The 15,553-nt window shown below is 39.2% G+C and overlaps 1 protein-coding gene across 5 annotated transcripts in view; it reads left to right on the forward strand.

Annotated features, from left to right (window-relative positions):
• The window catches only part of tpk1 (thiamin pyrophosphokinase 1), an 83,913-nt gene that overhangs the window by 30,015 nt on the left and 38,345 nt on the right, over positions 1 to 15,553 (forward strand). For all 5 annotated transcript variants that reach the window (XM_057824898.1, XM_057824896.1, XM_057824899.1 and 2 more), the window contains 2 exons: positions 80 to 149; positions 15,454 to 15,526. In XM_057824898.1, coding sequence (XP_057680881.1) covers positions 80 to 149; positions 15,454 to 15,526 — 143 coding nt within the window. The remainder of the gene's footprint in view (positions 1 to 79; positions 150 to 15,453; positions 15,527 to 15,553) is intronic.

Genomic DNA, 15,553 nt, shown 5'->3' on the forward strand with positions numbered 1-15,553 from the left:
TGCACCGGGTCTTGTTCATATCATTTTATCAATTTTTCATTTCCATCATGTCTATCTTTATCTTGCTGTCTCTTCATAGCTGTTTTGACGGCATGTGCTGATGGAGCTGCCAATCACCTATATAACATGACTTCTGGACAAAATGACAGGTGAGTCTGCCAATTTTCTTCAACTACCGTATTGACTGAGCAGGTCCTTCATGAACGACGAGCACACTGACACAAGACTACATTATTATATACATAAATACTATATATACTCATAGACTATAGAAGTAGACCGATATATAGTGTATCACAAAAGTGGGTACACCCTTCGCATTTCTGCAGATATTTAAGTAAATCTTTCCATGGGACAACACTGACAAAATGACACTTTGACACAATGAAAAGTAGTCTGTGTGCAGCTTATATAATCGAGTTACCGTAATTTCCCGAATATAAGGCGCACCCGTGTATAATGCGCACCCCAAAAAATCTAGGGAAAATTATTGTACCCGTTTATAACGAGCACCCTAATTTTAGCACCAATAAATAAGAGAATACAAGAAAACAGCTCGTGTCCAGATACAGAAATGTCATTTTACTGACTGGTGAAACACAGCACAAGCATAGCATATTGGTAGTTCAAAACATTACCATAAACGGACAATATTTACGGTAATAAGATGATTTGACAACTTTTCCGACTTACCAGAATCTAGGAGAAAACAAAATAGATGTGACTTTTCCTTTAAAAGGCTGCTGTATAACTTGCTCATTTCATCATGATGAATAAATGTTTATTCCATGGATTGATACGGTAAAATGAAAGTGAGAACGTAAGTCGGAAATCCGAGAGAGCCTATCGCTGTCGACACGACAGTAACAATAGGAACTAATGTTATTTGGGTTTGAGTTTCCCGAGGGACCGACATAGTTGACGGACACACACAGGAAGTCTGTGTTGTTACGTTTGTTATGGTCCGAGTTGCGGAGCTGCAATAAACGTTGACTCAAATGAGTTCAAGAAACTAAATTCTGTCTTTATGAAGAGTGAAAAAAGCAGAATTTAACACAGACGAAATAATTTGGCCGATCAGAGTGAAGTATTACCGAAACAAAATGGTGACGTCACGTACCGTAATGGTCGGCAACGGATCGCCGCATACGTTTCTTCAACACAACGTGGCCGTGTCAATAAATAAAAAAATCGGTTTATACATGTATATAATATACAGTTGTGGTCAAAAGTTTACATACACTTGTGAAGAACATAATGTCATGGCTCTCTTGAGTTTCCAGTTATTTCTACAACTCTGATTTTTCTCCGATAGAGTGATTGGAACGGATACTTCTTTGTCACAAAAAACATTCATGAAGTTTGGTTCTTTTATGACTTTATTATGGGTTAACAGAAAAAGTGATCAAATCTGCTGGGTCAAAAATATACATACATGGATCTGAAAAAGCGCATCATTGACTTGAACAAGTCAGGAAAGTCACTTGGAGCCATTTCAAAGCAGCTGCAGGTCCCAAGTGCAGTGCACTGTTTTGTCACTGCCACGATCAGGAAGAAAACGCAAGCTTTCCCCTGCCGCTGAGAGAAAATTGGTCAGGAGGGTGAAGATTCAACCGAGAATCACCAAAAAGCAGATCTGCCAAGAATTAGAAGCTGCTGGAACACAGGTGTCAGTGTCCACAGTCAAGCGTGTTTTGCATCTCCATGGACTGAGAGGCTGCCGTGCAAGAAGGAAGCCCTTGCTCCAAAAGCGGCACCTTAAGGCTCGACTGAAGTTTGCTGCTGATCACATGGACAAAGATAAGACCTTCTGGAGGAACGTTCTGTGGTCAGACGAAACAAAAATCGAGCTGTTTGGCCACAATGCCCAGTAATATGTTTGTAGGAGAAAAGGTGAGGCCTTTAACCCCAAGTACACCATGTCTACCGTCAAGCACGGTATTATGCTGTGGGGCTGTTTTGCTGCCAATGGAACTGGTGCTTTACAGAGAGTAAATGGGATAATGAAGAAGGAGGATTACCTTCAAATTCTTCAAGATAACCTAACGTCATCAGCCCGAAGATTGGGTCTTGGGCGCAATTGGGTGTTCCAACAGGACAATGACCCCAAACACACATCAAAAGTGGTAATGGAATGGCTAAATCAGGCTAGAATTAAGGTTTTCGAATGGCCTTCCCAAAGTCCTGACTTAAACCCCATTGAGAACTTGTGGACAATGCTGAAGAAACAAGTCCATGTCAGAAAGCCATCAAATTGAACTGAACTGCACCAATTCTGTCAAGATGAGTGGTCAAAGATTCAACCAGATGCTTGCCAGAAGCTTGTGGATGGCTACCAAAAGTGCCTAATTGAAGTAAAAATGGCGAAGGGACATGTTACCAAATATTAGCGCTGCTGTATGTATATTTTTGACTCAACAGTTTTGATCACTTTTTTCTGTTCACCCATAATAAAGTCATAAAAGAACCAAACTTCATGAATGTTTTTTGTGACAAAGAAGTATCTGTTCCAATCACTCTATCAGAGAAAAATCAGAGTTGTAGAAATAACTGGAAACTCAAGAGAGCCATGACATTATGTTCTTCACAAGTGTATGTAAACTTTTGACCACAACTGTATACACAGTATATTTCTGTCTCCATCCATGTACCCGTTTATAATGCGCACCATGTTTTACAAGTTGATTTCGGGGAAAAAAAGTGTGCGTTATATCACGTAACGTTAGCCCTGCGCGTGGCTAACGTGTCTTACATACAGGTTTTATTTAATCTGTGAAAACATAGAGTGATGAGGGTGTAAAATGAAAATATGATAAAGCTAACTGTCAGTTTTAGCTCAGTCGTCATTGCTGGATAAAACACCAAGTAGCACTGGTCCCTAATGTGCGCCAATACAGCAGGTATCATACTGTAACGTTGACAAAGAGTCACCCGCTTAGTTAGGTTGCAATTATTTATTTTTTGGGAACTTGTGGAACGACAACAACAACAGGAAGGCACGTCTCTCGCGCTTCCGCACCTCTCTCACCCCCGCACGTCACGCGGTGCATTCAGGAACGCATGCAAATATCCCCGCCATATTAAAACCAGATATGTTGCAATACATTTATTATGAACACTGCAAAAACTCAAAATCCTATCAGGACTTACAGTTTAGACTAACTTAAAACTTAACTAGAACTTAAAAATGGCTTGACACAAATGGAAATTCAATTGAAACACGTGGGAAAAACACCTAACTTTTAAGTGATGTGTGTTATCAAGCGTAATGGCAATGTTAGGTAAGAAATATATACATATATATATTTTTTTTTTATAAGATCTAAAAGTTTTTCGAGTGAAAGCAGTGAATTGGTCTTTTTTTTATTCCAGTCACATCTGAGAGGCAATTGTTGGCTGTTTTCAACAGTGTACATCGAAAATGAAGATATTGATTGACTGAAAATGGTTCAATATTAGATGGAATGTCTTGTTTTCTCATGTATATTTATAATTGCTCTTTACCTAAAAAATATGTTTCATCCGATTACTCGATTAATCGATAGGATTTTCAGTCGATTACTCGATTACTAAAATATTCGATAGCTGCAGCCCTAGTTTGCTGTGTATTGAGTATTGAATATGTGTATTTTTCTGTTGTACTTTCACATTATTAAGACGAGTGTCTTCCAATAAAAGCAAGAAAAGACCAAGCCTTGTGGTTTATGGAAGTGCATTCATTTTTACCTGGCTGTTGGGCAGTGCAGAAGTGAAACGCAATGTTTTGTTCATGTCATTATGAAAAATCTGGTGCGATCAAAGGCAAATCTATGTTGAATCCACCACTAGTTTTTTTTTTTTTTTTGAAACCTCCAGTTGTTCAAAAACTTAGGGTATACATTTAAAAAATTATACATTTATTATCGGTTATCGATATCGGTATCGGCTTTGAGGAGCAGGAAGTTATCGATATCGGTATCGGTTTCAAAAAATGGATATCGTGCACCCCTAGCATGCAGTTAAAAAATGCTTCCCTTTGCCCCATTGGTGTTTTGTACGCGTATCCCCCCCCAAAAAGTGCACCGGGGCTGATTTTGCACATTTTTCCCCGAATGTTGTTTGGCTAATGGAAGACCACTGTTAACACTGGAGATGGATCTGGGGCCTCCGTGGTCCCAGAAGTGTTCCAGCTTTCACATTAACGTTGAAAAGTGTCAACATGAGCGTGTGTTCTTTAAAGGCTGTCAATGAAAATGAGTGTTTGACCTCTCATTTTCTGCACCCGTTATGGGACTTGAGCAAGTTTGGGCTGTATTTTTAGTAGTCAAGGTCGGTTTAAAACAAAATCCCACAAGACGTCATCCTCAATTGAATCATCTACATTACCATTATTGTTCGAAAGACCTTGCTTTGCTGGTATTTCAGTTGCTTGAGTAAAATAGATTAAGTGGCAATAATGTGTTGCAACGGAGCCATTTCTGAACAAGGCATCTAAAACAACAAAGAAAAACACCAGAGAAGAAGATTGATTGGTTTGTGTGGCTGCACACTAAAGCATTTTAATCCTAAAATGTATCCGACCTTGAAAAGAATAGGTAATATAACCTGTAAGCATCAAAACGTGCTATTTTTTTGTTTTAGGAGTGCAGATCAGTGCACCGTAATCTAAACGTTAACATGCACACAAACCATGTCATAAACGCATTGGTCCGCTGAAGCCAGGCAAGCAATTGAATGGCTGATAAATGATGCTGCCTAAATAAAGGGCAACAAAGCAGTAAGAAGTGCTGTATTCATGCTAGGGAGGATAGAAGTAATGTCACATTTTTGTCGGAGTTATTGCATTCCAATTGCCCACTGAGATGCTGCACCTGCAAGATTGCGTTTTGAAGGACAAACATAAATTGGATGTTTCTGTGAAATGCAAATGACGGTAACTTTTTTTTCTGCAGAGGCGATGTCCTTATGAAGCATCCAGCTATCATTTGTGTCTACCAGTCTGCCACGATAGAGTGTTTACACTTAAAAGTTTTTAGTGAAATAAACACAGTTTTCAAAGCTTGTTTTGACGACCTCTAAAAGTTTAAGCCGTTCAGATGAAATAATGTCGAGCCAAAACAACATTGAAGAATGTTTTTCATTTGTATGATTGCTTTTTTTGGTTGTTTCACATCATATTATGTAGTGTAATTCCGACTGACTTTAGTTTCCACCCTTGTCTTTTATTATCTAAATCTAAAAAAAATAAACATGGTATCATGCTGGGGTTTCAATTTAGCAGGCACAGTGCATGCCTAATAGCGTAAGAGCTCTACAGTTCCTGACAAAAGTCTTGTCGCTGTTCCATTTTGTAGAAACAATTGCTCATAACTAGGGTTGTTCCGATCATGTTTTTTTGCTCCCGATCTGATCCCGATCGTTTTAGTTTGATTATCTGCCGATCCCGATATTTCCCGATCCGGTTGCTTTTTTTTTTTTTTTTTTTTGCTCCTGATTCAATTCCAATCATTCCCGATAATTTTTCCCGATCATATACATTTTGGCAATGCATTAAGAAAAAAATGAATAAAACTCAGACGAATATATACATATAAACATTCAACATACAGTACATAAGTACTGTACTTGTTTATTATGACTCAAGATGGCATTTACATTATTAACATTCTTTCTGTGAGAGGGATCCACGGATAGAAAGACTTGTAATTCTTAAAGGATAAATGTGACTTTGTATATTGTGACTAAATACTGCCATCTAGTGTATTTCTTTCAGTAAATGATACTGTAGCCATTTAACTGTTGTGCCCAAATTCATGATGGGAAGTGCACCCATGACTGTGCGTAGTGGTACCAATTGATTTATCTTCTCTATGTTGGGAAATAACATAGGGTGTTAAGAAAAAGATCAATTACTACCTTTCTTCCCCACATTGCTTCGCACAATATTTCTAATTGTAGGGAGAGGGATTGAAAGGCTTTAGCCAATTAAAAAAAATGCTCCAAAGGCTGCCAAAATTCACTCAACTCATTTTACGCTGCCTTTTAGCTCTATATATATAGGTAAAACGGCGCCATTACAGATTGAACGCGACAATGCGTGAGTGGGTCGTCCAGCGCATGCGTTAATTGCGTTAATTATTTTAACGTGATAAATTTTTTTAAAAATGTAATTATCATGGTTAACGGGATAAATTTGATAACCCTAAGCCCCTTAAGCCTAAACTAAAGACTCTGGATGAGTGTAACATATTATGTCTGTAATGTTAAATACAATTAGAAAACTATTTAATTAAAAAAATATATATATATATTAAAAAAAGGCATGTCCTATATTTTTTTGCTGATTCCGATACTTTGAAAATGACATGATCGGACCCGATCGATCGGGACATCTCTACTCATAACCTGAATTTTAATTACTCAATTGCTTTCAGAATGGCTCACATGGAAGCTAAGACCCTCCCGAATGATGTTGAATGTACAAAAATTTATTTGTTTCACTGAAAAAAGATTTATCATTTAATGAAGACAGAAAGGTCAAATTTTGGCAAGATAAACGTTTTGTCGCCTACAGAAAGTAGTGTGAAAATTGAACAAAAACTGTACAAAAATATGTTACATAATATAAGCGAATTAAGTAGTGGTGCTGTGAGATCCAAATTTAATATTTTGTATGACTTCCATGGGCTTGAAGGACTGCATCCATGCGGTTCGGCAGGGATTCAGGTCATCAGGAACATCAAAGAAAGCAGTCTTGCATGCCTCCCAGAGTTCATCAACATTCTTGGGTTTCGTCTTCCATGCTTCCTCTTTCATCCTGTTCATGTCTGGTGACTAGACTGGGCAGTCCTGGAGGATATTGATCTTCTTTGCCTTGAGGAACATTGAGGTAGAGATTGAAGTATGCGATGGAGCACCATCCTGCTGCAGGATTTGTCCCTTTTTATGGTTAGGAATGTAAGAGGCAGGCAAAATTTGTTGATATTTCAGACTATTTATGTTGCCTTCCACCCTGCAGATCTCTTGCACACCCCATACTGGATGTAACTCCAGACCATGATTTTGCCACCACCAAACTTCACTGTTTTCTGAGTGAATCTCGGATCCACGCAGGCTCCAGTAGGTCTCCTGCAATATTTGCGGCGACTGTGGTGTAATTTAATGGAAGATTCATCTGAAAAATCTACCTTTGCCACTTTTCCAGCATCCATCCTTTTGACAGGCTGTGGGCCTAGGCAAATGCCACACGGGTTTTGAATAGTCTGCACCCTGAGAGATCTGCAGGGTGGAAAAGCAACATAAATAGTCTGAAATATCAACAAATCTTTGCTGCCTCTTACATTCCTAACCATAAAAAGGAACAAATTCTGCAGCAGGATGGTGCTCCATCGCATACTTCAATCTCTACTTCAAAGTTCCTCACGGCAAAGAAGATCAAGACCCTCCAGGACTGGCCAGCCCAGTCACCAGACATGAACATCATTGAGCATTTCTCGGGAAGAATGAAAGAGGAAGCATGGAAGACGAAACCCAAGAATGTTGATGAACTCTGGAAGGCATGCAAGACTGTTTTCTTTGATGTTCCTGATGACTTCATCAATACATTGTATGAATCCTTTTCGAAGCCAAAAGAAGTCATATTGAAGATTAAATTTGGATCTCACAGCACCACTACTTAATTCGCTTATGTTATGTAAGATATTTTTGTATTTGAAGTACATTTTATGTTCAATTTTCACACTACTTTCTGTAGGCGACAAGACGTTTGTCTTGCCAAAATTTGACCTTTATGTCTTCATTAAATGATAAATCTTTTTTCAGTGAAACAAATATTTTGTACATTCAACATCATTTGGGAGGGTCTTGGCATTCATATGAGCCATTTCTGAAACCAATTGAATAATCAAAAGTCAGGTTATTAGCAATTGTTTCTACAAAATGGATAAGCGACAAGACTTTTGTCAGGGACTGTCGTAGACCAGAGAATGAGCATTTCTTCATTTGCTTCCGTCGCACCCCCTCGAATGGATTGGACATCTATTGCTGTTAATAGCAGCTAATGAGTTAATTTTCAAAACACCAAGAATTAAGTACAGAAATCTGCCTCTAGCAGAGCCTCAGGACAGAGATTGCGTCGACCTATTTTTGTAGTCGACCTAGCCGAGGTACTCGATTTTTGCCTCATCCGCTCCAGCCTTCTACCTTTGTATTATTTACAATCTGCCACTCATTTTCCACATCGCTGCTGGGTACGTAAATATGCCATTAGCTCAACGTGTACTAAATCTGCCATTGCGAGTGAAATGTGACTTTTTAGAAGTAAAAAGATTGTTTTCGTTATCATCGCAGTTGCTCAAGGACATGCTCTATTATTATAAAGCTGCTCAAAACTGAAGCTAGTTGCATCTTATTCAAAGTGCACCAATCAGTCGTCGTATGCCCTTCGATAGTTTACGCTTGACAACAAGAAGTGTAATAAATGATCGCAATATACACTAAACCAATTTCCTCAGCATCGTCAACTGGTTAATTGTTATGATATCACTGCAATAAGAGTTTTTATAGGGCCTCAGGTGTTTGTGGAACAGCCCCCTGGTTGCCCCTGGTGCTACTCCGACTCGGGTTTTTGTATCCACTCCTATTTCTAATTGGAAAATGACATTGTCTAATTAGAGCATCTAATCAAATCCTCAGCGTGAGAATAAAAAGGCAAGAGATGAGTGAAGAGGTAGAAGATTGTGGCTGAATGTAATTGGACAGCTGTGCGCATGTAGGTATTTGAACATGGATTTTCTGCCTCACAGTTTTAGAAACATGGATAGCTTATACACTATTGTTCGTGCATTCTAATGTGCTATTTTTTTTTTTGTACAACAGCTTGTGATCTTAAATAGCCTGCTAATCAAGAAAGACTTTAATGGCAAATTAAGATGGGCGCTTAAAAACAATTAGGTTAATATATGTAGCTCTAAATTGCTAGGCAACTAATCCCGAGAACTATGCTGAGAACTTCAATTCGTCAGGTGGCAGGCTCAGACGTTGCAACACAATCTAATAAATATAATAAATAATAAACAGTATAAAAAAAAATTAAAAAATTAATGAGCTTCTGAGTTCCACAAAAAAACAATTTGGCTAACTTTCATAGTAAAAGTCTGCTAGCTTAAATGCTATAAAATGCTAATTATGTTTTTTTACAATGTTCTTCAGAAATTGTTCAAACACATATTCCCACAAAAAACGGCTGAATATACATATAAACTAAATTACAAATGAATTTAGAAAACATTAGCTCAAACAAATACTTAGCATATATTGGTCTTAACAGGGAGCAGCTGGATTCAGCCCTGTGAAATGAGTGATTTTCTATTCACTGTTGCCACTAGAGGGCAGTGTATCCACCCAAATCAATAAAACTAAATGCAAACACTTTCAAAACGAACCATCACAACGCCACTTTAATTAATCAAATACTCGAAACCGCTAAATTTAATTCAAATCTTTTTTTCTAATCGAATTACTCGTGTTAATCGATTAATCGTTGCAGCAATAGACAAAACTACTTATTAGTCATATTTTCGTAATTTCAAGATGTTTTCGTCTTCGGCTAGTTTTAGTCGACGAAATCTCATACAAATTTCGTCTAGTTTTAGTCGACTGGTACTGAAACTGTCAAAATTTAAAGTTTTAGTCCAAAAATAAATCTCGCGTTGCCCCGCGGCGGCTCCTCGGCGTTCCCCTGCTTCCGCCCTCCCCTGTCTTCTCTGCCTGGTTATCTGCTCTGGGCTCTGTCGCGAGTGGCTGGCTAACGCCGGTGCGTCGGCTGGTTGTCGCCTGGTCCGGCGGAGGACCATGCCCTGCCCTGGGCTTGGTGGGCTGTTGGGGGTCCAGTGGCGTGCCGTGCCGATTGGGGGGCTGCGGCTGTAGCCCGTGTGCCGGATGGGTGGACAGGGGTGGGGGTTGGCTGGGTGTTTGAGGTGCGTCCCCTCTTCCCATCCCTGATGGCCGGTTGATGGGGGCGCGGGGGGCCCGGGGGACCACCCTGGATCCCTGGGTTGGGGGTGCGTCCCCTCTTCCCATCCCTGATGGCCGGTTGATGGGGGTGCGGGTGGCCCGGGGGAACACCCTGGATGCCTGGGGGTGACGATGGCCCCTTTGCTGGGCCGCGGGAGGAGGGATGGGCTGCGCTGGCTTCCCTCCTTCCCCGGGCTGGCTGGGTGGGGGCCGTGGCCCTGGGGTGGCGCCCACACGGCGTCTCCGCTCGTCTGCGTGACTGTCGCATGTTTGATGGGGCTCACGCACGGCTGGATGCGATTGGGCGCACTCGGGTGGGGGGCCTCGGTGCCGGAATTGGCGATGGGGCAGCGTAGGGTCGGTTGCCAACGGGCTTACACTCACAAGGGATTCACAAGATTAGTGGTTTCTAGATCACAGAGCTGATTTGTGTACACTCCACCCCTCTCAATCACTTATCTTGTAGACTCCCCTACCCTCTTCTTTCCCTGGTCAACAAGCCCCCCACATGGTGTCAAACAGAAATGCAACTAGCTGACGATAGCACCAACATATTCATAGTTGGTGTAGGCGTTCAATATATTTCTTGTTGTTGTTTGTGTTTCTTTTCTTTCTTTTCTTGTGTTTCCTTTTTTTTTTCTTCCGTTCCCCCGTAACCCCTTCCTGTTCGCTGCTTTGTTTTAATAAACGAGGTATGTTGAATGATCACAATGGGAGTATGTCATACTCAAATGTGAAACATTAAAACTGTTCAGACCAACCGGACACTTAGACTTCCATTCTCTATGTTAAACAGCTGAACAGGACAGGTTTAAAAAATAAAAAAATAATTAAAAAATCATCATTAACTTTAAGTATCAAACGCGAGCTGGGCAGTTTGGCCGCACTGCTTATCAGAAGGGAGAGTGAGAGGCTATGGCACTTGTATGAGCATGAAGCAGAAAAGCAAATACTATTTTTTTTAAATTAAAAACCTGATCATTTTCACCAGATTTGGGATCCTTACCTTACCTTAAAAGTTACCGAGTGTTGCTTTAAAGCACTGTGTAATCCCTATTTGTAAAAACAAAGTGTCATGTAGAGTTGCCTGCCATGGGAATTCAACATTTCATTGAGTAATGTATTTTTCGGACTATAAGTCGCAGTTTTTTTTTCATAGTTTGGCTGGAGGTGCGACTTATACTCAGGAGCGACTTATGTGTGAAATTATTAACACATTATGATATCATTTCACATGTAATTTTGGTGTTTTGGAGTGACACTGATGGTTTGGTAAACTTGTTAGCAGGTTCTTTATGCTATAATTATCTGAATAATTCCTAATTGCTATGGCCACGTTGGCGTTCTGCCTTTGGCAATGTGTGTTCAAATATATTATTGACTTTTTTGTATTGAAATGCATGCTTTTAGTTTGTGGCGCTTCCACGCCCAAGTGGGGGTGCACTCGCACTTGTTTACGCGAAGAAGAGCGCTCACACGATAGAAGAAGACGGACAGCTACGCGGCGTCACTGAACGAGTGGGCAAGAGAGAGAGAGAGAAACACGGCTGCGAACCTACGTTCATTGTTTATGCTTGTAAAATATCTCTAAAGAGGCAACGCCTGTGTGTATCATCTTTTCTGTTGTTGTTGTGTGTTTTCCACTCGCGATCAGACACTTAGAGGCAGTTGTGTGGTTGTTTGAACGATGTGCTAATGCTAGCGAATGCATGCTAACCGTTTTTGTCATTGCTGTAATAGCAGCTAATTATCGTTTATTAACGATGATGCGAACCTGTTTGGTATCGAGGACAAAATTGATTCAGCAACTTATACGGACATCCAGCATCGTCATTTGGGAGTTTAGCTCACTGTATAGCCAGGACCGAGCCCTAGCGTCCTGGTGAGGACAGTATATTCGCATTTTGTTATCCATGCATCATGTAACATCATACTGTACACTTATTCAGCATGTTGTTCTCTATTGTATTTTTATATTAAATTGCCTTTCAAGATGACATATCTGTTCTAAGTGTTGGATTTTATCAAGTAAATTACCCCCAAAAATGCGACTTATACTCCGGTGTGACTTATATATGTTTTTTTCCTCTTCGTTGGGCATTTTATGGCTGTTGAGACTTATACTCAGGTGCGACTTATAGTCCGAAAAATACGGTAATTGACTTGTGTTAGCTTAATGATAAACCTAGAAAAAAATCAGTGACAACAAACTACATTGGCATTTGATTTAAACCTAAAGGCAGTTAAGTGAGTGCTTGTATGCACCTGGGAGTGGAGCTTGACATCGCCTCTCCTCTTTGATCTGAACAGGACTAATCAGCCACATCTAAGGCAAAGGTAGCCTAATGGTTGCCTTACTTTTGCAGATGAAGAAGGGTTATATTCACAAAGAGAAAACAAAAAAGGGGTGAGTAGAGATATAGTAAGAGACAGAAAGAGAGCTAATCAAGCAGGCTGATAGCTTTCTGCTCCAACCCAAAAGCTACAAAAAGCTATGGTTGCAGCTGTGCACTCTTAAGCAAAATGCTCCATTTCCCATACAAAATTAAAGCGACTGTTAATTTGGATGGAATGTTTTAACACAGTGTCAGAAAAAAGACTTGGAAAAGGATACCCTCTCTCTTCATATCTAAGTTTAAAGAAGCCAAACTGATCCCCAGATGAACGGCTGCACAAATATCCATGCACACAGTATTCGACCAACCGTGAAATCATGTTGTTTGGGTACACCTCAAGATAGCAGCCATCATATCTCCGGATGAGCTGCCGTCTTTCCAGATAAACACGTACATATTGTAAATGTAATCAACACAGACAGGTTATCTTCGTACGTGTGACAGATGTTCAACTCTAAACTGGTTTACACAACGCATGTGTGTTTTGAATGTTGTTCACAACAGACCTTAGTAATGGCGTACCGCAAGCAACACGTCACTTCCGCTCATTAATATTCATGACATTAGCTACTGTTGCTAATGCAAGCCACCGTTTGTCCCTAATAGGAAATGAATGGAAATCGTGTACGAAGGAGATGTTTACAGAGCTAAACCTAACAATTCTCTCCAAAAATGATGTGCCTGGTGCCAAATTCACTGGCAAAGATGTGGTAGAACATAAAAATGTTCAGTTTAAGAGATGGCTTGAGTGTCGAAGGCTGAAAAAGACGAAAAAAACAAGCCAGCCCAAGCATAGCCTTAGCTTTTTTTTCTCGACGCGACTGACAATGACATTCTCCTGTTTCAACAAGCTATCCTTTACCATCAGCCCTGTCTTTCTTATACATCCTCTGGTTGTCCTACGTCTCTGACCGTTCTTGGGAGTAATTTAGTTAGCTTTGTGTAGCGATCGCAAATGCTACTCAGTGACAGCCAACGAACACTTTTAATTTTTTCAATGATAACAAATCTTAATTCTATAATTTATTTACACTTACCCCTTACTAAAGTTGTTTTATACATATATTAGGGCTGTCAAAATTATCGCGTTAACGGGCGGTAATTAATTTTTTAAATTAATCACGTTAAAATATTTGACGCAATTAACGCACATGCCCCGCTCAAAGATATTAAAATGACAGCACAGTGTGATGGCCACTTGTTACTTGTGTTTTTTGTCTCCCTCTGCTGGCGCTTTGGTGCGACTGATTTTATAGGTTTAAGCACAATGAGCAATGTGTAATTATTGACATCAACAATGGTGAGCTACTAGTTTATTTTTTGATTGAAAATTTTACAAATTTTATTAAAACGAAAACAATAAGAGGGGTTTTAATATTAAATTTCCATAACTTGTACTAACATTTATCTTTTACGAACTACAAGTCTTTCTATCCATGGATCGCTTTAACAGAATGTTAACAATGGTAATGCCATCTTGTTGATTTATTGTTATAATAAAAAAATACAGTACTTATGTACCGTATGTTGATTGTATATATCCATCTTGTGTCTTATCTTTCCATTCCAACAATAATTTACAGAAAAATGGCATATTTTATAGATGGTTTGATTTGCGATTAATTATGATTAATTAATTTTTAAGCTGTAATTAACTCGATTAAAAATTTTAAAAATTTTTAAAATTTTAATCGTTTGACACCCCTAATATGCATATATATCTATATATATATATATATAGATATATGTATATATATCTATCTATCTATCTATATATATATATATATATATATATATATATATATATATATATATATATATACAGCATACGGCCAACAGCCAGTGAGCTTCTGCAGAGTCAACTTTTTGGGAATAAAGATGTGGTAATTCATGGTTTGCCGGAAACCATGCTTAACTCATTTGCTCCCAAAAACGTATAAATACGTTCTATTTTTAATTGTTTCAGTGTCCCAAAGACGTATTTATACGTCTTTTAGTTGTTGTTTTGACATCTCTAGGTTCTGATTCAACTTAGCTCCAAAGCACAAAGCTGTAAATCCATTTTAAAGCAATAAAACTGGCCACTGTAGGGCAGTAGCGCAAGACCCCCAACCCAATTCAACGGAACAAACTGCTGGCGGCCCGGCCAGGGCGCCGTCGAAAGACGACCGAATGGACGTCCAGGATGTATATATATATATATATATATACATTCTGTTCGCGTAAGTCGAGTACGAGGACTACCTGTATTTAGAGTTTTTTTGTGGGAATATGTGTTTGGATGATTTGTTAAGAGCTTTGTATAACAAAAAAAAAAAAAAGTTAGCATTTTATAGCATTTAAGCTAGCGGACTTTTGCTATGCAATTTAGCCAATTGTTCTTAACCTTAGATCCTCATTTATTCATTTTTTTTAATTTTTTTTTTTAATACCGTTTGAATCTAAGCTTAGGTATTTGAATTTCGTTTCAAATGCATTTATTGCTCTTGTGAAATGAAAGTGCAATTCTGATAGTTTAAAGAAACACCCGGGAATTTTTTTTTGTATTTGCATTTTATGTACGTTTGAAAGTGCGATCTTAGCAAGCCAAAATCAGTATTATTGCAAGCCTAAACACTTGTTTCTTTCGTTTTACATCTCCTAAAATTTATTCTGCGAGGCATTAAATGTTTCTCATTCGATTTTTCGAACTAATTCATCAATAGATTAATTATGTTGATTTTGATTGCTGTAGCTCTAAAGCGTTGTGTACCTGAACAGACCTTGAGTGCTCAAAAAGATGCCTATGAATATATAAATGAATATATTACATGAAGTCGAATGCAAATGTGTGTGAGAAAGCCAGGCGCAATCCGTGTCTGTCTTCCCATGGTGAATCTCCCCTCTGCCTCACAGCTCATATCAAAGTACTGACACATGTCCTGATGTCCTTTCTCCTCTCCTCTGTGTTTCTATCTCTGCTGCGCCCTTGCTGTCTGTTTTTTCTTTTTTCTTTTTTTTTTTTGCAAATCTTGCAACATTTCTTTCTCTTTCACTCATGTTTCCTCGCCGTCCTTCAATCCAGTTTCCGCCCCGACTATATCAGTGGTGATTTTGACTCCATTACTGCCGACGTGCGAGCTTTCTATGCCGATAAGGTGAGTGGAAATGACCACAAACACACA

This window comes from Corythoichthys intestinalis, chromosome 20 (assembly GCF_030265065.1).
Source record: "Corythoichthys intestinalis isolate RoL2023-P3 chromosome 20, ASM3026506v1, whole genome shotgun sequence".
Lineage (NCBI taxonomy): Eukaryota > Metazoa > Chordata > Actinopteri > Syngnathiformes > Syngnathidae > Corythoichthys > Corythoichthys intestinalis.